Genomic DNA, 22,909 nt, shown 5'->3' on the forward strand with positions numbered 1-22,909 from the left:
CGACGTTGCTCCGGCATTTATCGCCCCTTGGGCTGTTGATTCAAACCAGGAAATCCATCTCGTGGATGGGGCCCAACAAGCTGGGCTCTGAACAGATCACAACGTGAGAAAAACTACATCGTCAGGTCTTCAAGACAAGTGGATAGATAGCCTCTTGGCCAGCATTCAGGGCTGGCACTTGGGAGCGCCTTCCTACACGATGTCGTGCATCCAAGTTTAGCCTAGCGCAACCTTCCCCCACGTCAAGGTTCACTGGTGAAGGTATTGGTAGCGGGGCATTTCATCGCACAGCTTCCTCCGTCTTCCTCCCACAAACCACGTATCCTTCCATCCGACATTCCTAATACGAATTGCTTGCAGCGAACAATTACTGGGTCCCATCCTTAGTACTTAGTACGATTGCTCAACATCATCTACAATGGATGACCAATTTGGCGGACGAACCGACGATGATCTGTTCTACGATGACTTTGAACCCGTCGAAAGCGAGACTGTCATCGTCTCTGAGCAACCACCAATAACGCCCGCGCCTACGAGATCGCCGGCGCCTGTTCCTGTCTCCCAGCCACAAAAGAGCCCTTCAAAACCAGTCCAAGGTCTCTCGTCTTCACGATTCGCCGACAGTCCAGAGCCTCCCGAGCAGACGACACCTCCAGCCGATGCGTCAGCTGAACCCGCAGATGCTGCCTCACTCGCTGCGAGCGGGCCGCCCTCAGACGCGCCAACCGGCCCCAAGAAACGCCAGAAAGGGAACGGCAGAAATCACAAGAACCATCAACCCCGCGCGGGGTCTGGCGCCAATCCTCGGCAAAAGCTCACGGAAGATGAGCTTTCGGCCAAGATGCAGCATATGAAGCTACTCAACGCAGAGAAGGAACGCAAGTTCGAACGAGCTTCTCAAGACGAGAAGCAGCATGCTGAGGCCTATGCTAAAGGTATGGAAGAGGCACGCAAGAGGCGCAAGGAGGCCGAGGAGCGGAGAAAGCGAACCGAAGAGACCCAACGAAAGCTAAATGATGAGCGTGAGAAGAATAGAGAGCGGAAGCTCAAAGCTATGGGCACAAAAGAAGGAGGGTCCTGGGATGAGGGCAAAGTCGAACAGCTCGAGGAAGAACGTCGCAGGGGTTTCAAAGGAGCAAACGGTGGGGTGAGAGGCACAAGACGCGGGGGCTTGGGCAACAGTCGCTTCGCTGAAGGCGACACACCCGACGTCGATCGGTTCCTCGAGGAAAGTAGTCGTGGACGAGGTCGTGGCAGGGGAGGTCGTGGGAGAGGTGGGCGTGGTGGTCGTGATAGTCCAGCCAATGAACGTGCGCCCACGAAACCGCAGGGCGTCCCCACATCGGAGGATTTCCCTGCGTTGTCTCCGAGCAGCGTCAAGGAGCCTGAGAAGGTGACCACGGCTGTGTCTCCTGCTGTCTCGCCTGCATACGAGCCCGGGAAAGGCGTTGCTTGGGATGAGGAAATGGAAGCTCTTGACGCCGAGAAGAAAAAGTTATAGGGGGACCTCGGCGATTGGGCCGAACATGTTGAAGAGGAGCTCCCGCTGGCTTCCGGTGCACCCAAGGTTCAAGAGGATCCCGGGTTGCCTTCAAGCACATCCAAGACGGAAGATGACCTCCGATTGCCATCTAGCACGCCCCAGGTTGAAGGTGACACTGGATTGCCATTCAGCGCACCCAGAGTAACCGGCAGAGCTCCAAAGGCTGAACCGTCCAAAGAGGTCCAGCAAAAGGCCGGTGGCACATGGTTCTCACATTTGGCGATGGAGGGCGACGAAGACGATAAAGACACAAGCATCGCAAACTCGGGTGAAGGCTTGGAGGACTATGGAGAAGACTCCGAAGTCTCTGATAGAGGCTCCGAGGACGAGACAGCAACTCGCGAAGAGAGCGACTACCATGCCGATGATGAGGCCGAAACATCTGACTTCGAGGTCACCAAGGCCAAGTTCATTGCTACCCAATTCCTTCAAGGCAAGGCGATCGCGGTACGAAAAGCCCATGCCACCAAAACGCTGGGTGTTGCGTTGGTGGAGATGCCAGGTGACCGAATGACCGAGAGCTGGCTGCAGCACGTGCAAGCCAGATCCAAGGACGTCAGATGCACCATTCTTGTTCGCGGTCGCAGGATCCATTCCCGTCTTGTCTGGGCATGATCAACAGAAGCGAAGTACAATTGTAAGGGAGCCTTGGAATCGGCAAGGCACAAGCGCATGTACAGCCAGCGAATAGAAAATCAATAATGGTATCATTTTCCAGTACTCTTGACGCCCCAACTCCAATGTCTGATGCCGCAACGCCGCCTCTTGCTCCTGTAGAGCGTCTACCAGCCTCCTCCACGGTATCCACGGCCACCACGACCGCCCCTAAATCCTCCAGGTCCCCTAGGCCCTCTTGGTCCGTCGTCGTCCATGCCACCGCCACCGCCGCCCCTCGGGCCTCTCCCTTTCATCTCCTTCGGAAAAGCGTCGTATGTTTTGCGCATCTGCGCGTAGCCCAAGTGCATTTTGCCGTAAAAGTGGTCAGCCAGCCTACGGTCATTGTCCAGACGACTCAGATAGGCGCCGCAGACGTCGCACACTTGAAGCTTCTGGTGTCCCGAGGGGCCAGAGGTATCAGATAGCGCTTTCAGCTCGCGCTCCCTCTCTGATTTGGTCACGGTCGCCTGCCGCACGCGGAAGAGCTCGTCCTGCGCACGCGAAACTTCGCCCATGGAGCCCAGAATCTCCACCTCCAGTAATCCATTCTGAACGGAGCTCGTCAGCTCCGAGATACTCTTGAGCAGCACATTTGTCTGCCTGATTTCGTCGGGTGTCTTCTCCAGCCGCCTCTGCGCAGACTCGATTCGTCGGTTGCACTCGTCAATGTAGCGTTGCAGGTCGCGCATGTAGTCGTACTCAAAGCCATGCCGTTGCTTCTCGCGCGCGGGTAGATTTTCGTACTCTGTTTTGAGGCCTTCGGCGTGGACTTTGGGGCAAGGCCCGAGGTCTTGCTTCGTGTTCGTGAAAAGGTCGTGTGGGCATGTGCCAACCAGGTAGGAGCGGCAGACTTTGGGGTCGGTGAGCGACAGCTGTGTGGAGCGGGAAGAAGCGGATCCGCCCATGAGCTGCTCGAGCAGCTTTCGTTGTTCGGCGGCCATGTTGGTCTGTCTTTGTCAGGGTGGTTGGTGAGGTTGGTGATGTTGGGAGAAGAACTTCCAATAAATTCGCGGTCGACGACGCGGAATGCGCCAAACGGCGCTGTAGGGAAGTGGGGCATCCAGGTACGCGGAATCCCACCGCAAATCGACCGCTCGCACGTATTCCACCCATCTCCAGGTCAGACACGTAAACCAGTCGCTCGCAAGTCCGAGTGATCAGACGCGATTCTCTAGAATCGTGTCCGATCAACCCAAAATGCAGTCAATTTTTGCCTGGCTGCTGCTATTGGCGACAGCAGTAGCAGCGTCCGATTACCACGAGCAGCTAACACTTCGCCCCCTCCCGCTGTCCTCCCTTCTCGCCAGCTTCAACTTTCGGTCGAACACATCCTTCTCCGACTACGCGTCACAAAACTTTCGACTCTTTCCCCGTTCACTGGCGCAGATTCTGCAGCATTCCGGCACAAGAGAACTACACCTAAGATTCACCCTCGGCCGATGGGATGCGGAGAACTGGGGTGCAAGGCCCTGGGACGGGACCAAAGAAGGCGGGACAGGTGTCGAGATGTGGGCACTGGTCGACGCGGGGAACGACGAGGAGGCGGACCAAAAGTGGCTGACACTGACAAACACATTGTCTGGGCTGTTCTGCGCGAGTTTGAACTTCATCGACGAGACGAGGACGATTCGGCCTGTTAAGTCGTTCCAACCAGAGGGACACCACTCGGAGGCTGCCCTGGCGCGCTCCAGGCTTCTGCATGGCGTGCTGCCGCACGAGGTTGTCTGCACGGAGAACTTGACGCCATTCTTGAAGATGCTGCCGTGCAAGGGCAAGGCTGGCATTGCCAGTCTCCTAGACGGACACAAGCTCTTCGATGCGTCGTTCCAAAGCATGGCCATTGACGTGCGACCGATCTGCGCTGAAGGGAAAGAGTGCGTATTGGAGATTGAGGAGACCATAGATATGGTTCTGGACATCAACCGGTCGAGGCGGCCAAAAGGTAAGCCGCCCTACGCACGCTGATGTTCTTTTGCTAAACATGCAGGCAACCCCATCCCTCGACCTGTCAAGGCTGAGGAGCTTATTTGCGATCAGTCCAAGCCGTATCACTCCGAAAACGCATGCTTCCCTGTCGACCACCTTGCCAGTCCCGACTGGCACCTCGAACAGGTCTTTGGTCGTCCGATGAAAGGTACGTGCCCGCTGGCTGACGCTACCGTGCCGCCTGTATGCATCCAAGTGCCCGACAAGCGCCATGTCTTCACTTCCGAGGGGTCGGTTCAGCATAAGGGAGCCGATGGCCAGTCTCGATGTTACACAATGGACGAGAACAACGACTTTACGCTCTTCCTCGCGAGACCAGACAACACTGGCGAGGGTCTCGAGGTTGTCGAACCAGAGACGCCTCTGCTCTATGCAGAGCGTAGTTTGACGGGCTATGGGCAGGAGAAGGGTGGTGTACAGGCCATCCTCACCAACCCAGGCAATGAGGATGTCGAGTTTGTCTATCTCGAATCTTTGCCGTGGTTCATGAGGATTTACTTGCACACTCTCGCGACGCACATCTCGCCAAACACGACGACAGCCGTCGATTTCTCCACTCCCTCCTCCGACATCATCAAGGAGATCTACTACCGCCCGGCTCTCGACCGTGTCCGGGGCACGCAGCTCGAGCTGCTCCTCAACATCCCAGCCAAACACACCGTCTTCTTGACATACGATGTGGAGAAGACCATTCTCAGGTACACCGAGTATCCCCCCGACGCCAACAGGGGCTTTGATGTAGCAGCTTCTGTCATCACGACCCTGTCCCCTCGGGTGATGAACCTGCGCACGACCAGCCTGCTGCTCTACCTCCCCACGCCGGACTTTAGCATGCCATACAACGTCATCATCTTCACATCGACTGCCATAGCGTTGGCATTTGGCGGTCTGTACAACATTATCGTCAGAAGATTTGTGGGCGCGGACGAGGGCGAGCCATCGCCGCTCAAGGTCAAGCTTGCTCAACTGAAGGAGATGATTGCAGCAAAACTTGGAAAGAAATCTGAAGCGTCAGAGGAGAAGGCGGCCGTTGAGGCGCAATAAAGTTGATACAAATATGCTTAGAATTGTACTTGAAAATATCCCTAGCGTGGACTGTCGCGGGACTTGATCTACGTGCTAGCGGAAATACATGGCATCTCGAATATTCATGTGTGCTCGCCGAAAGCTGACACAGTGCCTGACACCTTGAAGGTCAACATCCTCGCCAAGGTAAATCATTCGACAACATTACCCCAGAAACCCCAGATTATCCCATGCTGCCCAAAGTACCCCTGAAGAAACATATGTGTAGGGTCGCTGATCTCCTTTTCCCTCTTTCGCAGCTCTCACGACGAATCTCATGTCTCATCCTTCCACTTCCCCGAGGTACGCTGAGACGCCGTCATTGATACATCCGGGCGATCTTTCACATATACTCGTCACTTGGAGCGAAAGCTCCGTGCCTCACGTCATGAAGACGTTCATTACGTCATGATCTAGTGCTCCCTTGCTTTTGCTATAACAATTTGAAAATGTGAAAAAGGGAATAAAATCTCGGGGATCTTTCTCTGGTGGTTGACGGTTAATTCAATTCATCTTGCCGTTGCTGGTGAAGACTGTATCGATCACAATGGTTCCCAACGAAATCCCCTCCTGGGCGACGAAAGCCCCCTACGCACCACCAGCCAACGACTTTGACATCAAACTCCAAGGAAGCTGTCACTGTGGTCATGTGAAATACAATCTGAGCAGGGACAAGCCGCTGGCATCCAAGTTCTGCCATTGCAACGACTGCAAGATCATTCATGGTAAGCTCTGCCTCAGCCACGGTTCTCACATGCGGATGCTGATCGCCCAATACAGGTGCTCCTTTCCAATGGGCTACGGTTTTTCACAAGGAGGATCTTTCGTTTCCCAACCTCGATACCGAGTCTTTGAAATTTTACAACTCGTCTTTCCACGAGGAAGGCGAAGGCAAGGTTCAGCTCCCCCACAAGGTCGCCTGCAAACACTGTGGAACCTGGCTATTCGACGAGGGTAGGAACATGATCCTCCTGTTCCCGACCACAGTCCAGTTCAAGAGCACCGCGGCGAGAAGGAAGTTTGACGTGCAAATGCACTTGTTCTATGGCAACAGGGAGTGTGATATCCCAGACGGGACACCCAAGTGGAGTGGGCTGGACGAGAAGAGTGATTTGATGGACGAGAGACAGCGTTGAGCAAAACGATTGGGGGCTGTCGAAATTCAAATAACAGACATAGACACAGCGATCTGAACGTTGCCGTACATGAACTTCAACGCTCGTGTGTACGCTAAACACTGTCAAGTGCCTAGGACCCTAAACGCCTACCAAATGCGCTTCGCAATCATTTCATACCGGTTCACGCCATTATACTCGGCTTCCGGTTTCTTTTTGTCGTCAATGTCGACCCTCTTGCTCCCAGGTCCCTTGCCGCCTTTCAAGCCTTCAGTCTCGTCTGCATGTATCCACTTCTGCCGCTCATCGCCCACTTCTACGTGGCCATATCCGCCGACTCTGCGACCTGCGGCGTTGTACGATTCCCGCTCGGCCTTGTTGGCGGACACCAAGCCCTCTGCGTGACGCATCTGAGCGTATCGATTGCGTGCGTATTTAAGCAGAACCATGCCCAGCAGGAGCTTCAAGATGAGAAGCACCAAGAAAGCAATGAAGAAAAAGACAATCATCGTGAGGGCAGCGATGAAGTCGTCGGTCGTCCAGGAATACCAAGGTCGAGAGTTCAGTGGTGAACCATACGGGTAGCCGTACGTCGCCCGACCCAAAGAATCGCGAATCAAGGAGTCGAAGCGATTCAGCGCGGCCATCATGGCTGGCGAGGAGGGCGTGGCTGAGGCCTGAGCCAGGGAGGTGTGTGTGGACGGTGGTGTGGGCATTGGCAAATGCGTCGAGAGAAACATGTTGTAGGTCTGGAACGAAGCCCGGATAAAGAGGCATGACAGCGGAATGACTGCCAGGCCTAACCGCCTCGTGAGAGAAGGGCTCGTGAATGCCTGCAAATCAGTGACCATACCGGATTTGCAAAAGACAGGGTACTCACATTGGTGTAGTAGTCCTTGCAAAGAATGTCAAGGATCCTACCATAAAAGTTGGGTTTGATGTTATTGAATTTGGTCACATATGCGTGCTTGATGCTGTCCACAAGCATCTCGCTCCCGATCACGATCAGGAACGGTGACAGCACTTCGCCAGACATGAGCCAGGATGGGAGCACGGTGAAGCTGTGCGGCAGTATTGACGTGTTGTGCAGCGGAGGGATCCCACCAGCCGAGCTATCCTCATCTGCGCCCTCAAATGCAGCTCCGGGCACGGTGAGACCACCGACTTCCACGAAGTTGCGGAGGCCGATGATGAACAGCATGATCCACAACTGGAAGCGCTCCACAATGTCTGCACACGTAAGTTGAAACAAGTTGTCCTTCTCGAACCGCTTGAACACTGTGCTCTTGATTTCCACAAATTGGTTGGATAGAAGCAGCGTGAGAAGGGCGTTCGAGTACGAGTTGACGGCCACATTGAGAGTGATGACCTGGTAGTACAGAGCTACCGAGTGCAGGCAGCAGTATACCAGCGACAGAATGAACATGCCCAGTGGCAAGAGCACCTTGGATCGGCCAGATGCGTTCCTTGACAATGTTTCGGTGCTGAAGAGGCACTCTAGGATATCCTGTCCTAACGCGGAGAGGAGACGATCGCCCACTTCAAGGATGTTGTAGATGACATAGAGCTTGATCGCCGACTGCGCCCGAATGAAGTGGTACATGCGGCTGGCGTCCAAGGTCATGAGGACCATGGAACTGCAGATGATGACGAGCCCCTGCAAGAGGTCGGCTTTGTGGAAGGCCGTCAGGCTAGAAGGCATTGATTTCGTTCTCCTGTGGCGGAAAGTACCAGTCCTTGGTCCCGGGTCATGGCCAGCCTGGGATGGTCTAGAATAGCCACTGCTGACTCGGGAGTCGCCTCGGGAACGATTGGGGAAACGGTCGCGAATCGTCGAAGGGCCGTCAACATCAACGGAGAACTCGCTGGTTGTGCTGCAGCTGCGAGACCGGCTCGTTGTGGTGCCGTCCCCGTGTCTCTCGCGCCCGCGCTCTCTCAGGCGGCCGACACCACCCCAAACATACGATACGAGCCACCTGGCTTCCTTAGCAACCACGTAGGCCCACCACTGGATGAGCACGGCGACGGCCTGCACGAAACGGATGGGCAGTATAGTGAATGTGTATAGCCAGGCATCCAGACACGCCAAGGCCCCAAAGTACAGTGTTCGTTCAAGGTAGGTCGGGATCAAGAGGACGTTCTTCAGGCGCTCAAATTTGACGGCGCTGGATTCGTATGGCATATCACTCGTGTGGGGATGGAATATGTACAGCGGACTCGGCCTTTGCGCGGCGATTTCGAGCTGTAGGTGCGTTGGTATCGACATCGGCGGGAGCGGAATCTTATTCGGCAACGGCGACGATGGCGGCGCTAGACTCGGATGCTCTGACGGTCCCGATGTGCTCACAGCTGGTGGCCCGGACTTGATCTCTGGCGGCAAGTAGTGTGGTGATAGGCCATCGAGACTGATGTGCAAAGAGGCAGGCCTAGGAGGCGGATTCATGGAGAAACGACGAGGAGACTTTGGATTTGTCGATGTATCATTTGTCGGAACCGCCCTGGTGCTCGGTGGCGTCGATACCGTCCGTTGAGATGGAGGAGGGCGTCTTGAGAAGTCTCTCGTGGCCCACGAACGCCCGCCGCTCCGCGGTACGTCCAGGGTTGGGACGCTAGTTTGCACCGGTTCCGGACTTCTAGTTTCAAGACCGTGTGCAAGGGCCTGCCCTGTGATATCGAGATCATCTAATGCTCTGGGTTCCAGCTGCTGGTCAATAGACCTCCGTTGCGGAGCTGGAGCGATTGGAAGTGAGTCGGGTGAGCTTGTGAGGTCTTGGATCTCGGCGGCTGACAGCTTTTGAATCGTGTTGGTGCTGCTCCTACTCCGCGATCTTGTCTCGGCTTGTTCGCTAACCATGTTCTCGGGTTTCGCATTGTCGTCGAGTGTTGACTCTGCGGTCAAATGCTCTGATATAGACGAAGATCGCGACCAGTCGTTACGGCTACTCGTGCGCGGCGATTCATCTTCCTCGGAGGTCCGTTCTTCGTCAGAGGATATCGTAGGTAGCGCTGACGCGCTGGAGATGGGGCCGCCAGCGTGGCTGCCATCATTGGAAGAATGCCATGCTTCGCCTGAGCCGTCGTCCAGCCTTGGTGACGCTGGCCTGTGTGCACGTTCAGTCTGCTCATAAGTAGCGGCCATAGCAGGTACGCTCGGGCATTCTGTCCGTCGTGTTGGGGAGTTTCGATGACGATGGGCGTTGGGGCTACTGTGGAATCTAAGAATCGACGTTGGTTGTGGGCGCAACGGAGTCAGATAACACCTTGGCTGGAACAGCGTTCGTAAAAGCGTGGGGTGCGCACGGGACTGGATTGGAGGTTTCACAAGTGCAAGCGTATACCGGGCTACCCTATAATGACCGTATGCGATTCAACTGTTTTTTCGACCTTAGGTTTTTTAGACGTATGCGATAACAAACAAATGAACACATGCATGTGTTGACATTTCGCATGCTCTGCCTTCATTGGGCCACTATCAATTTTCGCGAGGAGCGAAGACTGATCATCGGGCACATATAAACATTTCAAACTCAGGGATAATTACTGTCTTTGGGTGAATTTGGTACGATACTTGACTTAACTAACGCTATACCTTGACAAGAAACTCATCAAACCATGCCACAGCCTGTACAAATGCCTGCTCCTTGGCAAATCTGGCAACCTTGACTGACGGATCACCTTTGGTTGCAAAGCCGTGCTCAACACCCTGGAATAGGGTAATCTGATAAGGCTGCCCCGTCCGAGACAAGATCGCCTCAGACTGATGACGCTTTTCAGGAGGAAAAATTGAATCAATCTCAGCAGCCGAAATGGCCAGGGGACCAGTGATGGCAGCCAGCTCTTCATCGTCCACAAAAGATGGATGTGCAGTGTAGCCGACGGCAATGCCGTTCTTGTAGTGGCGCACTACGTACTGCCGAATGTGAGAACAAGTACGCACATGAGCCGTTGTGCATGTATCAACTGACCTTTGCCCCAAAACAGTACCCAGCTGCCCCGATCATCTTGATGCCCTGAGCTTGCAATGTTTTAATTCCCGATACAATGATCGGGTCAATGAAGTCGGGCGTATGCGGACTGCTGCCGTCTGTGCCTTGCTCAATCCAAGTTATCAGATTAAAGTCCTCAGGTAAGGGAAACATTAGAGCATCGCCGCTAAAGATGTCGACGACGACGGTTGTGTACCCGCTGGCGGCAAAGGCATCTGCCAAGAGCATGCTATTCTGCCATATGCCGAAGACGTCTGGGATATACAAGATACCAGCTCCCTCTTTCGACCCGCTGGACGGAGGCGACGCGATGTATGCATCTGTCTTCCCGTCTTCGAGCTTGACATGCTCGCCTTTGGGCTCACCCCTGTTGAGTCAGTGTCGCCGTCATAAGCAAGGCGGCGCTGAAACATACTCAAAGAGATAGCCACTGGTACAGCAGCTATCAGGTGGATAGGACGCCATGACTTTGATGTGAATGTGCGGTGCGGGACATGAGCCGCGATGGAAGAATGCCTGAGCAATAAGTCGATGGTGAGCGCCGACCCACTAGTCCTGCGCCACTAAATTCCTGCGGTTTCCGGCAGTCGGCGAGAGAGATCTCTTCCTCAGATTGACTCATTTTTGCCTTATACCCTTTGCCTTTCGCTTCTTGAAAACTATCCCCGATGATTTCGGCTCGTCATTGGCGTCCTCAGACTTGACACAGGCATCCGTTGTCGGATTCTCGTTCTTGACCGGCGCCGCAAGACCTTGCACCTCCGTATCTGGCTCGTCTTTGACTTCAGGTTCTCCTTGGAACTCTGGCTCTGTTTTGGGCTCCAATGATGGTGGTGATCCATCTTTAACATGCTCTCCCTCGCCGTCTTTTTTCACGAGGAGGGCATCTCCCCCGAGAAGGGCATCCAGATCCTGGGTGTCCTGAGTGGGCATCTCCTTCATAGCTCGGCCCCAACGTCTAGGTTTCTTGAACAGCCCACGAATAGCGTCCTCCTCTTCCTTGTCTTCCTCGGCAATGTCCCGTTTCCGTACGCCGTTTGCCTTGCCTTCCGTCTTGGTGTCGTCAATGACTCGGGTATTCGTCACTTGCCATTCGCCAGGGATGGCCATTTCGGCGCGGAACTCGGATGGCATCGATATGCCCATTTCAGCGAGCTGCTCCCGCTGCTTCTTGAGTGACACCTCGGTCGGTGCGCTTGGTTTGCCATGATGCGCGCCCGTCGATCGTAGCGGCGGAGTGGAGGCGGACGAAGATGAACCAACAACACCCGAAAGACGAGCGACTTCTTGCTTCGCGCGGTCCTTCTCACGCTGTTCCTTCTCATGTCCTCGATGTAGATCCCGCAGGAAGCGCTTGAGGTTGCCTTGATGCCGTGCGGTTAACTCGTGATTCTGGCGTTCAAGCTTGGTATCGCGAATGTAACAGCTGCAATGCTTGCACCAGTATTTCGGTGTCGATTTCCAATGCTCTGACATGGCGACGGGCTGTCGAGTGGTCGGAAGGAGGCCTGGCTCTGCTTGAAAACGAGGACAAGAAAGTCAAGCTGCTAGCATCAAGCGCGAGGGAACATATAAGTGTGCGCCCGGGCGCGCCAATGATATTTCTTCGTCAGCATGACCCCATAAATTCACACATAAGCCAATCAATCTGTGGCGCGTAGGGAGCTCCTTGGGTCAGACTGACAATTGTAACCGCATGCCCGGGGGCACATCTATGCCTCCAAAAGGCAGACGACGCTTACTAAGGCGATTTAAGGCGTCAAGGCCAACTTCAGCTGCAGCTTACACCTTAAAATAGCCCGTGTCTCACCCGACCATGTTCCCAGCCTCCAGAAACCCTCTTGCAACTAAATCTTTCCCCTCCTTCATCCCTCATCACAATCTACTTCTGCAAGCTGTCGATTCTTGTATAATCTCGCTGGGCGGCTTTCATTCTTCTGCATTCGAGTACGCTGCTGCCGGACAGTTTGCCTACCCATCATGTCGCGCTTCTCACGTTACGACACGGATGAGGAGCGTCTGCCTGAGGGCATGACTCGCATTGGCTATGATGCCGATGATCAGACGTACACCTTCCAAGACGCTGACGGCACACTGTATCGAAGCGCCCCTGGCTGCGAGTATGGCCAGCTGTCACAGGTCGGGTTCGAAGCACCCAGCTCTCCCGCGGAGCATATCAAATCACCGTCGTGGCGCAGAGAGATGGGACCTTTCCTCAATTTCGGAGTTCTCATCGGTCTTTGGCTTTTGGGACTGTTCTGGTACCTACACTACGCCGCGTCGTCCTCGCATACGGAAGATTCGACGCCCCAGGTATCTTGTCAAGGAGATACTCTTCCCCACGTGATCAGCAAGGGCGACACGTGTTGGGAACTTGCTAACGAGCGAGGCATGTCGGTTGATGACATGACTGCTTTGAATCCTCAAATCGACTGTGAGTCGTTGGCTGTTGGATCCGAGCTGTGTCTGCCGCCACGGCCTGCGTGAGCATTCGCTCTTGTTGCTTTGGGGCCCCAGTTACTTGGCAATCTCACCGCGTCATTGCTTTGGCTGGCTGGACCTGTGGACGCGACTCTTGGACTTGTAACCATAGTCTTCTTTGTGCTGCAACATGGTCAAATACCTATCCATGAGAGTTGATCAGTGATGACGTGTAACGTCCAGCTGCTGTCAACATTCCATGTCATGCTGCATTGCAGCCCCATTTGGCGCGCCCCAGGCAGGCGGTCTCGCAGCTGTCGCCTGAAGACCCTGATAGTGGGGCAGGGGCACGCCTGGGCGGGGCCCGCTGCTGTTCAGTAATTTGCAGCTGCGGCCTGAAAAAAAGTCCTCTGGGTGCCCCGCGCCGCTCGACTCAAATTTCCTCCTGCCAACTTTTCTTCCTCTCTTTCTTCTTCACCATCAAGTCCATACGGTGAACAAGACAAAAGATGGACAAAGATCAGCTCGCCCGCTTGCTCCAGGAGAGCCAAGTGCGTAAGTGCCTCCAACACAAGGCAGCCATTTGAGCACACTGCTGACGACTGAACAGCCAACACTGAGCAGGTCAAGGCTGCCACGGCCGAGCTCCAGAAGAACTGGTACACCAAGCAGGAGACTCTCCTCGCCCTCGTCGAGCTTTCGATTACACACAGTGACAATGGCGTGCGCCAGCTTGCATCTGTCCAGGCTCTACGCCTTGTTCCCAAGCACTGGGAGAAGCTCGGTGCGGACCAGCGCCAGGCTGCCTGCCAGCACCTCCTCGATGGCGCTCTGAAGGAGAGCTCTGCTACCCTCCGCCACTCTCTGGCGCGTCTTCTGGCTGGCGCCGTCGGTGCTGACATGGAAGAGGGAGAAGGTACCGACTTCCTCAAGACTCTGCTTCCTCTCAACAACAGCGACAACGTTGTTGGCCGTGAGGTTGCCTCGTTCATCCTATACGCTATGCTCGAGGATGACCCTACCCACTTCAGCGACCACACACACGATCTCCTCAAACTATTTCAGAGCCGTGTCGAGGACCCTGACAGCAAGGAGGTCCGCATCAACATCGTGCGTGCCATTGGTGCTATCCTGATGATCGTCGAGCCCGAAGAGGATGCTCAGGCTGTCCAAATCATCCAGACCCTCCTCGCTCCCATGGTCAACATCCTCAAGGCCACCGTCGAGGCTGAGGACGAGGAGAGCTACAAGGTTGTCTTTGAGGTGTTCCAGTCCTTCATTGCCTATGACACTGCCCTGCTGGGTTCGCATCTCAAGGACCTGATCCAGTTTATGCTGGGTCTCGCCGCCAACACGGACGCTGAGGACGATGCCCGCACGCAGGCCCTTGCGTTCCTCATCCAGTGCGTGCGCTACCGCCGCATGAAGATCCAGGGCATGAAGGATGTCGGTGCCGAGATCATGGTCAAGTCCATGCAGATCGTAACCGAGCTGGATACTGAAGACGACGAGGAGTTGACTCCCGCCCGCACAGCCATCAGCCTTATCGACACCCTTGCAAGTGAACTTCCTCCTCGCCAGGTGATCGTTCCCCTGCTCGACGCCTTCAAGGCGTACGCGACCAACTCCAACCCCCAGTACCGCATGGCCGCCATGCTTGCCCTGGGCAACGCCGCTGAGGGTGCTCCCGAGTTCATGTCCACCCAGGTGCCGCCGATGCTCGACATCATTGTTAGCCTATTGAGCGACTCTGAAATCTCAGTGCGCTATGCCGCTCTCATCGGTCTGATTCATCTTGCCGAGGAGATGGCTGATGAGATGGCTTCCCACCACGAGCCTATCCTGTCTGCTGTGCTCAAGAATCTCGAGGCTGCCTCGCAGGGCCCTGCCGACAAGACCAACATTGCCATCATCCGCTCTGCTTGTGGCGTCTTGGACACCTTTGGCGACGGTGTCGACACCGACATCATGGCCCAGTACGGCCCTGGCCTCATCGCCCCCATGGTTCGCCTTTTGGACCACGAGAACTTCGGCGTCAAATCATCGGCTGCTTCTGCCGTGGGCGCCATTGCCTCTAGCATGGGCAGAGCCTTTGAGCCCTACTTCAAGGACACCATGGCTGCGCTCGGCCGCTTCGTTGTTGTCAAGGAGAACGACGAGGCTCTTGAGCTGCGTAGCTCCACTTGCGACAGCATGGGCCGCATCGCCATTGCTGTTGGTCCTCAGGCGTTCCAGCCTTACGTCGAGAACCTGATGCAGGCTAGCGAAGAGGCTCTGCACCTCGACAACCCCCGCCTCAAGGAGACCAGCTTCCTCTTATGGTCCAACTTGTCCAAGGTCTACAAGCTTGATTTTAACCACTTCTTGCAGGGTGCTTTCCAAGGCCTGTTCCAGTCTCTCGAGCTTGACGAGGAGGAGATTGACCTGCCTGGCGTTGATGCCAGCCAGCTTGGCGACGGCAGCATTGTCATTGGCGGCAAGCGCGTCAAGGTCAAGGCCCCCGAGAATGAGGAGGACCTCACCATTGCCACTGGTGGCGAGGATGACTGGGACGACATTGAGGACCTCGACGACCTCGGTGCCGTGACCGCTGTTGCTCTTGAGCAAGAGATTGCCCTGGATGTGCTGGGTGATATCATCTCGAACTCGTGCACCAGCACCGAGCTTGAGTCGTATGTCCAGCAGACCATCGAGAAGGTCACCCCCTTCGCCGAACACACTTTCGAGGGATGCCGCAAGACAGCTCTCGCTACGCTGTGGCGCATCTACGCCCGTGTCTTTCAAGTCTGGCAAGAGAACAGCGGTATTACGTGGGAACCTGGCATGCCTCCTAAGCACCAGCCCCCTCAAACTATCAAGACCATCGGCGATGCCGTGCTCAAGGCGACCATGAGCATCTGGGTCGAAGACGGCGAGCGGTAAGTCTACACTGATTTCTTTTTATACCCCCCCTCGCACATCCATATGATGAGCAACAACTCGTTATACCCAGCTCACTCAGACGCAAAGCGGTTGCTGAGAAAACGTAACATCTACTCCTGATTGGATTCTCACATGAGCACTTTTTGTTCTTGCATTCATCTTGCAGAACCCGGCTAATTGTTACAGTTCTGTTGTCAGCTCGATCAACAGCAATGTTGCTGCCACTCTGAAGGAGTGTGGCCCCGCCATTCTCTACGCCCCCGAGAACAAGCTGCTGGAACAGGTCATCTCAATTATCACCTCGCTCATCACTGGATCGCACCCCTGCCAGCAGGATCTTGGCGACGAGGAGGAAGTCCACGACCTTGAGGCCGGCTCATCCGAGGTTGACTGGCTTGTCGTCGACACTAGCTTGGATGTCATCAGCGGACTCGCCGCTGCCCTTGGTGCCGACTTCATGGAGTTGTATACCATCTTCGAGAAGCCCCTCCTCAAGCTCGCCAGCTCCACCGAAGACGTGCACCGCTCTACTGCCGTCGGCACCATTGCGGAGATCATCAAGTATGTCGGCCCTGCCGTGACCAGCCGCACCGAGTCCCTCGGTCAGACGATTGCCCGTCGCCTGACAGACACCGACCCTCTCGCCAAGTCGAACGCTGCGTACGCCATTGGCCTTCTCTTGCTGAACTCTGAGGACACCTCCAAGACCTTCCCTCTGTACCCTCAGATCTGGGAGAAGTTGGAGCCCCTCCTGTCTGTCAAGGAGATGCGCATGACTGACAATGTGGCGGGAGCCGTGAGCCGCATGATGATCAAGAACCCCGATAACGGATTCGTCGAGCAGGCACTGCCCGCCGTGGTCAACGTCTTGCCACTGAAGGACGACTACGAGGAGAACGTCCCTATTTACCAAGCCATCTACCAGTTATACGGCAGCTCCAACGCTGTTGTGCAGCAGCTCACTCCTCAGCTCATCCCCGTCTTTGAGAAGGTGATGGGCGAGCCCGAGGATCAGCTCGAGCCCGAGACCCGGGAACTCCTGAAGCAGACGGTGCAAGGGCTCTACAAGCAGCAACCCGGCCTGTTTGCCAACAACACGACGCTGCTGTCGTACGCTGGCGTGCAGTAAGGGCCAGGGCAGGACGACGACGAGGACATGACGCATATGAGTGACGAACCGGGCATGAAACGGCATGCTTGCAAAATAGACCTTGCTGGAATGGACGCAAGAGGGGTGGGATGGGATGGATAGACTATTTGATGATACCGTTAGCACATTCAGGAATTTCACAATGGCGGGAGCATATTGCTCCTCACTTCACATTGCCTTGGCGCGTTGGCCGCATTGTCGTGATCCCGGATGGCCAGCAACCTCCTCACGCCGGAGCCTAGACCACTACCTTGCGACAACAATGTGGAAGTTTTATTTGGCCTAGACTTCGACAACGCAGCAAGCCACGCACAGATATGGCAATCCGGCACGGCTCGTGGGCGGCCCGTGCCCAGTCACACGAACAATACGAAGGAAACACCACGATGCGAGAGCTCGAACCATGGCCATGCCAGATAAAGGGGCGTCTCCCCTCGGCTTGCGGCAATTACCCTGGCTCGTCATCCTCACGATCTAACAGTCCAAATCTTGGTATTAATACCAGCAGAGCCCCTCAACCTCCACCATGGTGTACAGACCTCCCCATGCGCGGCGCTGCCCCAATTTCGACGATCATCTTTACACCACGGGGTACGCACCAGCTTCATGACGATCCTAGTGACGCTCAAAGGGTCTGGTAAATAGCCACTATGCTCAGATAACGGACCAGAGCGGCCTCCATTCTCTCAAGTTGTTTCACGACAACACGCCCCAGAACGAAGGGCACAAGTCCTACCTGGGTCCCTCTGAACAGTCGTGCTTGGGCCTGGGAGGATTTTGGCAGAGAATGGGATGCAGCCTGTGTTCATGTTCTTTGACTGTGCCTATGGCAATGCTAGAAAGTATTTCGGCTGGAAGACGGTGCAGACATTGGAGTTGGATGGAGAATGACAGGAGAGCTCTCATACTTTGATTCATATATACAGAAAATCACATATGTACAATGCGGCCCCCCCCCCCCCCCCCAACAACAATAACCTACCTCATGTCACAGCAGCCCTAGCATCCCTCCGGAAGCTCAAAGTCCTCTGTGCGCGGCCTCCTAACCGCATCTGGCCCAAGACCTCGCTTGGCGAAGCCAGCCCAGAGCTCGCAAAAGTTTTCACCACCCGTCAGGACCTCGTCCGCATCAATGATTGCGTCTCGCGCCGCGATGAGGTCGGGCGAGCAGGGCTGCAGAGCCATGCCCTCCTGGACAAGCTTGAGGGCGAGGAACTTGCCATCCTGGGGAACACCCGCGCCGTCGAGGACGGGGAAGGCGTCGTCGTTCTTGCCGTGCTTGTCAATGAGGTTCCAGAGGACCTCGTAGAGGATGGTGGCCCAGATGTTGCCAATGTCGTGCACGCGGGTGAGGCCCTCGACGGCGGCGTAGGTGTGCGGGTTGGTGGTCAGGCTGGTGGAGTAGACGTACTTGCGGATGCCCGCCGGGTTGCCGGTGACCCAGTCGCCCATGGGGTAGTCGGTGGCGCGCGTGTCACCGGGCTTGAGGCGGATGGTGGTCGCGAAGAAGTCGGACCAGCCCTCGCCCATGCCGCCGGGCTCGCCCGAGCTGAGGCAGTTGGAGTTGGCGGGCCCGCCGGTCAGACGGGTCGAGAGGCCGTGGACGTACTCGTGGATGACGACGCCGGCATCGAAGCTTGAGTCGCGCTTGGGTTCGGTCGAGGTGAACATGTACATGCGCATGCGGCCGTTCTGGCCGTCCGGGGGCGTGCGGAAGTTGGCATTGTTCGTGCTGGAGCCGTCCTGGGACTGGAGGTAGACAAAGTCGTTGCCCCGGCCCCCGTTGCCATTGTTGCTGATCTGGAAGTTGCCCGCCTCCTCGTTGAAGCCGAGCACGTACAGGAGGTCGTGGAGGTGGTTGGTCGTGTAGAAGAGCTGGGTGATGGAAGCATCCCAGTACTTGGTGTTGTCGGTCTCGTTGAGGGGAAAGGGGTATTCAAAGGCAAGATCCTCGCTCTCGGGACGGTAGCGGTCGAGGTAGCCATCCACACCGCTGGGATTCACCTGGGCGATGCCGTTGTTGCCACGGGTGGTGGTGTACTCCCTGGCACCGTCATTGTGCCAACCGAAGGGCGACGCCTCGAGGAGCCAGGGATCCTCCACGACGGTTCTCTCCACGTCAGAGTCGAGGGGATCATTGAAGCCCCATGGGTAAACTTCATAGGTGGCGTCCGAGTCGTAGTCGACGACGCCAACCACACGAGTGGTGTCCGAGGCGTCGACATAGGTCAGCAGCCAGTTGTCCTCGAGTTCCGTCTCCACGCGCCAGGAGAGCTGCAGGTCCTTGTCGTTGCCGTTGCTCACCCACAAGAGCCGAGTCTCGAGCTTGCCCACGTCACCGTCTGCGCCGCCGATGGTGTACTGCTCTGGGTGCTCGCTGCCGATGAGGCTTTGCTCAACGATGGCGTTGTCAGCCTCGAGGGGCAGACCCAAGGTCTTGATGGCACCACGAAGGGCATCAATGGGGTTTGAGTAATCGCGCTTCTTCAGGGGTGAGTCGCTGGGCAGCTTGCCGGTGAAGAAGCTGTTTCCGTGGGAGAAGACCTTGCCGTCGCGAACCTGATCCATGTGTTGTCAGCATATGATCTTGGGGTCGTAGTTAGGTGGCTGAGTATGTCTGCCAACCTACGTTCACGTGAAAGTCGCCATTGTCCACGTCCAGACCGTGGACAGTCTGCTTAAAGTTGACATGCCCGACGCCGTTTCTACCAACGTATGCGTCGTCAATGATACGGAACTCGAGGTCCGGGAACCTTTCCTTGACGAGCTTGGTGGCTGTTTCCACGTAGTCGGACGACGAGCTGCGCATCTCGGCTGGCTTGACGCTGGAGGTCTTCGTGTACGAGCCAAGACCAGGCATGGTGTACCCTGAGAGGTCGATGCCGCGCTTGGACAAGGCGGACGCACCATTGTTGGGCTGGCGACGTTGGGGGTGGGCGTGGACAGCCGCGAGGCCGGTGAGGCCAAGGAGCATCTGGTACTTCATCGTGCCGTGAGGAGAGTCGTGTGGAAGCACAGAATCCTTCCGTGCGATGCATGGCGGCGATCAACTGGCTCTTTATAATACCAGAGCAAAGCACGACCCATGTCGATGAGCCCATGGTAACCTCCGAGTTCTTCTCCAACCCGTGGAGTCTCAATCCGTTGATATCCAGGGGCACCTCTCGGTATCTCTACCATCTACGAAAACGGTCTGCCTACCCCAGGAAGGCAGTTGACCGCCAAGCATCTGCAGGGTCTTTTGACATTCCGAGATGATAGGTTGGCCCTTGTTTCCCCACTGGTCAGAAGAGCTTCGATGCTACGCAGAGTCCAAGTCTTGGGACTAGACCTCCATCGAGAGTAGTTGGTTTGTGCCCTTTGGGGAAGGCGGATTGGGTGATGGAGGGAGCTTTTGTCGGCACGACCCTGACTATATGGCTGCGATAGGCAGGCGATGATGGTTACATTCATGCAATGAAGAAACATACCGTCTCCGAACTCCGGAGACAGGGGGCTTGCGTGGAGAATCATGGTCGAAACGGTTTAACGCCGGGAGTCGACTAGTCACTAGCCAGGGGTTCGCAACGGTCATGGACCACCGATTGGGCAAGACCATATTTGCCGTGCAGGGATTTCCTGTGTCCCTAATTTGCAGTCTAATCAATACGGTAATTTGCCCTGGCACTTTAGTAGGAATACGATGGCATTGTTGGGCATGTGGTAGATCCCGAGGGGCATTTATGATTTGAGGTTACATGCCGAGATCACAATCGTCAGCACATTATATTAGACGGAAAGGTTCCTTGATCCTTGATGAATACTGCACGATTGCATCCAAGGCTGATTCCAGGGCTCGCTGTTCAGAACGGTCCTGCGCGCCGGCGAAAGCACGCGTGGCCTGCACGGGGAGTTCCGACACTGTGAACAGATAGATTAATAATACTACACACAACTCTCGTGTTGATCGTCTCCCTCTCCATATTGCGCGAAATAGACTCATGCTGAGTTGACCGACCTTGGCAGACGACCTGCCGAAAAAAGACATCATCCATGGCGAGCTTTCGTTTTCCGTGGACTTGGACCTGCAGACACGCATATATACGCGGGTAACCTGGTTTCAGGCACATGATAGGAACCAATACGTTGTTACGTCGCTGTGACATCGCTGGCAACTTCAATATAACGAGCGTTAGTCAGGGTTGCACTGATTGTGGCGCGACGTGATGTTTGCACCAACTTTGGGCGGGTGATAATGGTGCACGGAGGAGTGGCTGGGTTAGGCAAGTCGATCCTCGTCACGAAAAGACTTGGCATAGACATGGCTCAACGCAATGCCTTCTTTTGAATTTGGCCAAGTTCCTGCGTCTTCGGATACCAGGCGTCATGGTGCTTAGGGCGCATGAGACAAATCGCATCGCATGGAAGTTGAGGGAGAGCACACATCAGTCTTCGTGTTGGAGACGCGGTGGGCAAAATGCAATGCCGCTGTCGGGAAAGACATCATCAGTCGTCGGAAATAAATCTTACGTGCAATAGTTGTCAGTGGCCTCAAATTCTTCAGTGAAAGAGGAGACCATGATGATCGCCAATCGACCTTGCGTTGACGGCGGAACATCGTAGTCATGGCGAACTGCCTGCAGGGACTCTAGGGTTGTGTCGTGTGGTCGACAGCGCTGGCTCGCAGGCGAGGAAAGACAACAATTCGACAGAAGCTCTGGGACATATGTTTATGCGACTACTCCGTACAAGTAGCAACATTTCAGCAAGTGTAGCGGGCGGGCGCGGCACAGGGAACTTCGCGACATCTTGGGGCACTTCAGAGGCGAATGACACCGAGCCCTTGAATCTGGTATATTATGACGGGGTCCGGTACTATGTCTTCATCCTCTCTCAATTCAAACCTTAGCGCCGGAGAGGCGGAAGTTCCAACTTGCATGCGGTTACGCATACCCCTTGATGGCCGGAATCTGAGATCGCGGGGGCTTAGAGCATGCGTAGCATAATGCATGACGACAATTGATTGTTATCAATAAAAAGAAATGCTTGGCAAGAGAGCTGATAGAGACGTATGTGCCCAACATCTGTATGTGACGGTGGCTTATTGCTATCCTACATATTCCTCGCTGAGGAATCGCATAGAGACGGCAGAGAATGACGGCTGATTGCACAACAACATCGATGTTGATGGTACATGTGTATTCTTAGCAATATCCCGTTTAGTTTAGTACGTAGAATTAAACGGCACGAAAACATCTGGAGAAAGCTTCCCCGCGGTGTTGGATGACCAAGTTAAGCTCGAGACAGCCTGAAGTCAACGGCCTTTACCAACTTCCTGAGGGTTGCAAGATGACCAGGCACCGGCGCCAGAACGCTGTTGAGTGATGAGCATCAAGGAGGAAGGCTGGGCAGAAATGTTAACCAGACGCAACGTAGTACAGGATTTACTATGCAAGCGAAGGCACACTGGTAGACTAAATGCATGTAGCTTTTAATTTCCAAGGGGCCAGGGGAACTCTAACGATCGGACCGCCTTTCAATTTTGTAAATCCAAACCCTGAAAACTCCCCATGTCAAAGACCCTCTAGTTTCAGAGCACCTAGTCCTTCAGTTTTGCCAATCTGGAAAGGGCATAATTGTGCAAAAGATGACCAGTAAGCACAAAGAACGGCAGTGAATAATGATAGCAGAAATTTCGAAGAGAAAGCCCTCAATCTACTGTCGGTCAATGTATACTGGAACTTTCGAGTGCCAGTGTGCGGGAAACAAATGAGCGTCGTGCGCATCAGACAGCTCATCCCACAACAAGTGTGCGCGTTCGGTCTCTTTGCGGCCCCAGAATGGTCTTCACGCTGGCGCCGGATTCTGTTTTTAGCTGTTCCGCGTACAGTTTCTACTCCACGTCAAACTTCGGGTTGCTGGAAACTGACGTCCCCGCAAGCCCCAGGCCTCCCATGGGTGAGGTGACATTGAGGGTTGGCCGTTTGATGCAAAGATGATGCTCACAATGTGTCCCCGACGAGCTGCTCCGCGGAGGAAAAGAGCTCTACATCTAGAAAGGATGATTTTTAGAACCTCAATCATC

The 22,909-nt window shown here is 55.2% G+C and overlaps 8 protein-coding genes across 8 annotated transcripts; 4 read left to right on the forward strand and 4 right to left on the reverse strand.

Annotated features, from left to right (window-relative positions):
• Nucleotides 1-418: 418 nt before the first annotated feature.
• Nucleotides 419-2,158, forward strand: J7T54_005674 (uncharacterized protein; the record flags this gene model as incomplete). The annotated part of the gene is made up of 2 exons (XM_051504118.1): nucleotides 419-1,147; nucleotides 1,502-2,158. The coding sequence occupies 2 exons, from the start codon at nucleotides 419-421 to the stop codon at nucleotides 2,156-2,158; spliced, it is 1,386 nt and encodes a 461-aa protein (XP_051364501.1).
• Nucleotides 2,159-2,325: 167 nt separating this feature from the next.
• On the reverse strand, nucleotides 2,326-3,141 carry J7T54_005675 (uncharacterized protein; the record flags this gene model as incomplete). The annotated part of the gene is made up of 1 exon (XM_051504120.1): nucleotides 2,326-3,141. The coding sequence occupies one exon, from the start codon at nucleotides 3,139-3,141 to the stop codon at nucleotides 2,326-2,328; it is 816 nt and encodes a 271-aa protein (XP_051364502.1).
• A 256-nt stretch (nucleotides 3,142-3,397) lies between these two features.
• J7T54_005676 (GPI transamidase component-like protein) lies at nucleotides 3,398-5,230 on the forward strand (the record flags this gene model as incomplete). The annotated part of the gene is made up of 2 exons (XM_051504121.1): nucleotides 3,398-4,142; nucleotides 4,188-5,230. 2 exons carry the CDS (start codon nucleotides 3,398-3,400, stop codon nucleotides 5,228-5,230), a joined length of 1,788 nt encoding a protein of 595 aa, XP_051364503.1.
• Nucleotides 5,231-5,798: 568 nt separating this feature from the next.
• J7T54_005677 (uncharacterized protein) lies at nucleotides 5,799-6,387 on the forward strand (the record flags this gene model as incomplete). The annotated part of the gene is made up of 2 exons (XM_051504122.1): nucleotides 5,799-5,976; nucleotides 6,032-6,387. The coding sequence occupies 2 exons, from the start codon at nucleotides 5,799-5,801 to the stop codon at nucleotides 6,385-6,387; spliced, it is 534 nt and encodes a 177-aa protein (XP_051364504.1).
• Nucleotides 6,388-6,515: 128 nt separating this feature from the next.
• J7T54_005678 (uncharacterized protein) lies at nucleotides 6,516-10,817 on the reverse strand (the record flags this gene model as incomplete). The annotated part of the gene is made up of 5 exons (XM_051504123.1): nucleotides 6,516-7,199; nucleotides 7,247-9,484; nucleotides 9,956-10,276; nucleotides 10,332-10,719; nucleotides 10,768-10,817. 5 exons carry the CDS (start codon nucleotides 10,815-10,817, stop codon nucleotides 6,516-6,518), a joined length of 3,681 nt encoding a protein of 1,226 aa, XP_051364505.1.
• A 153-nt stretch (nucleotides 10,818-10,970) lies between these two features.
• Nucleotides 10,971-11,828, reverse strand: J7T54_005679 (uncharacterized protein; the record flags this gene model as incomplete). Its single annotated transcript, XM_051504124.1, has 1 exon — nucleotides 10,971-11,828. One exon carries the CDS (start codon nucleotides 11,826-11,828, stop codon nucleotides 10,971-10,973), a length of 858 nt encoding a protein of 285 aa, XP_051364506.1.
• A 504-nt stretch (nucleotides 11,829-12,332) lies between these two features.
• On the forward strand, nucleotides 12,333-16,824 carry J7T54_005680 (importin-4; the record flags this gene model as incomplete). The annotated part of the gene is made up of 4 exons (XM_051504125.1): nucleotides 12,333-12,786; nucleotides 13,293-13,328; nucleotides 13,384-15,691; nucleotides 15,882-16,824. The coding sequence occupies 4 exons, from the start codon at nucleotides 12,333-12,335 to the stop codon at nucleotides 16,822-16,824; spliced, it is 3,741 nt and encodes a 1,246-aa protein (XP_051364507.1).
• Nucleotides 16,825-17,844: 1,020 nt separating this feature from the next.
• On the reverse strand, nucleotides 17,845-19,831 carry J7T54_005681 (Extracellular metalloproteinase mep-like protein; the record flags this gene model as incomplete). The annotated part of the gene is made up of 2 exons (XM_051504126.1): nucleotides 17,845-19,404; nucleotides 19,475-19,831. The coding sequence occupies 2 exons, from the start codon at nucleotides 19,829-19,831 to the stop codon at nucleotides 17,845-17,847; spliced, it is 1,917 nt and encodes a 638-aa protein (XP_051364508.1).
• Between the last annotated feature and the right edge of the window lie 3,078 nt (nucleotides 19,832-22,909).

The sequence above is a fragment of the Emericellopsis cladophorae genome (assembly GCF_022114955.1).
Source record: "Emericellopsis cladophorae strain MUM 19.33 chromosome Unknown NODE_7_length_695568_cov_118_814649, whole genome shotgun sequence".
NCBI lineage: Eukaryota > Fungi > Ascomycota > Sordariomycetes > Hypocreales > Bionectriaceae > Emericellopsis > Emericellopsis cladophorae.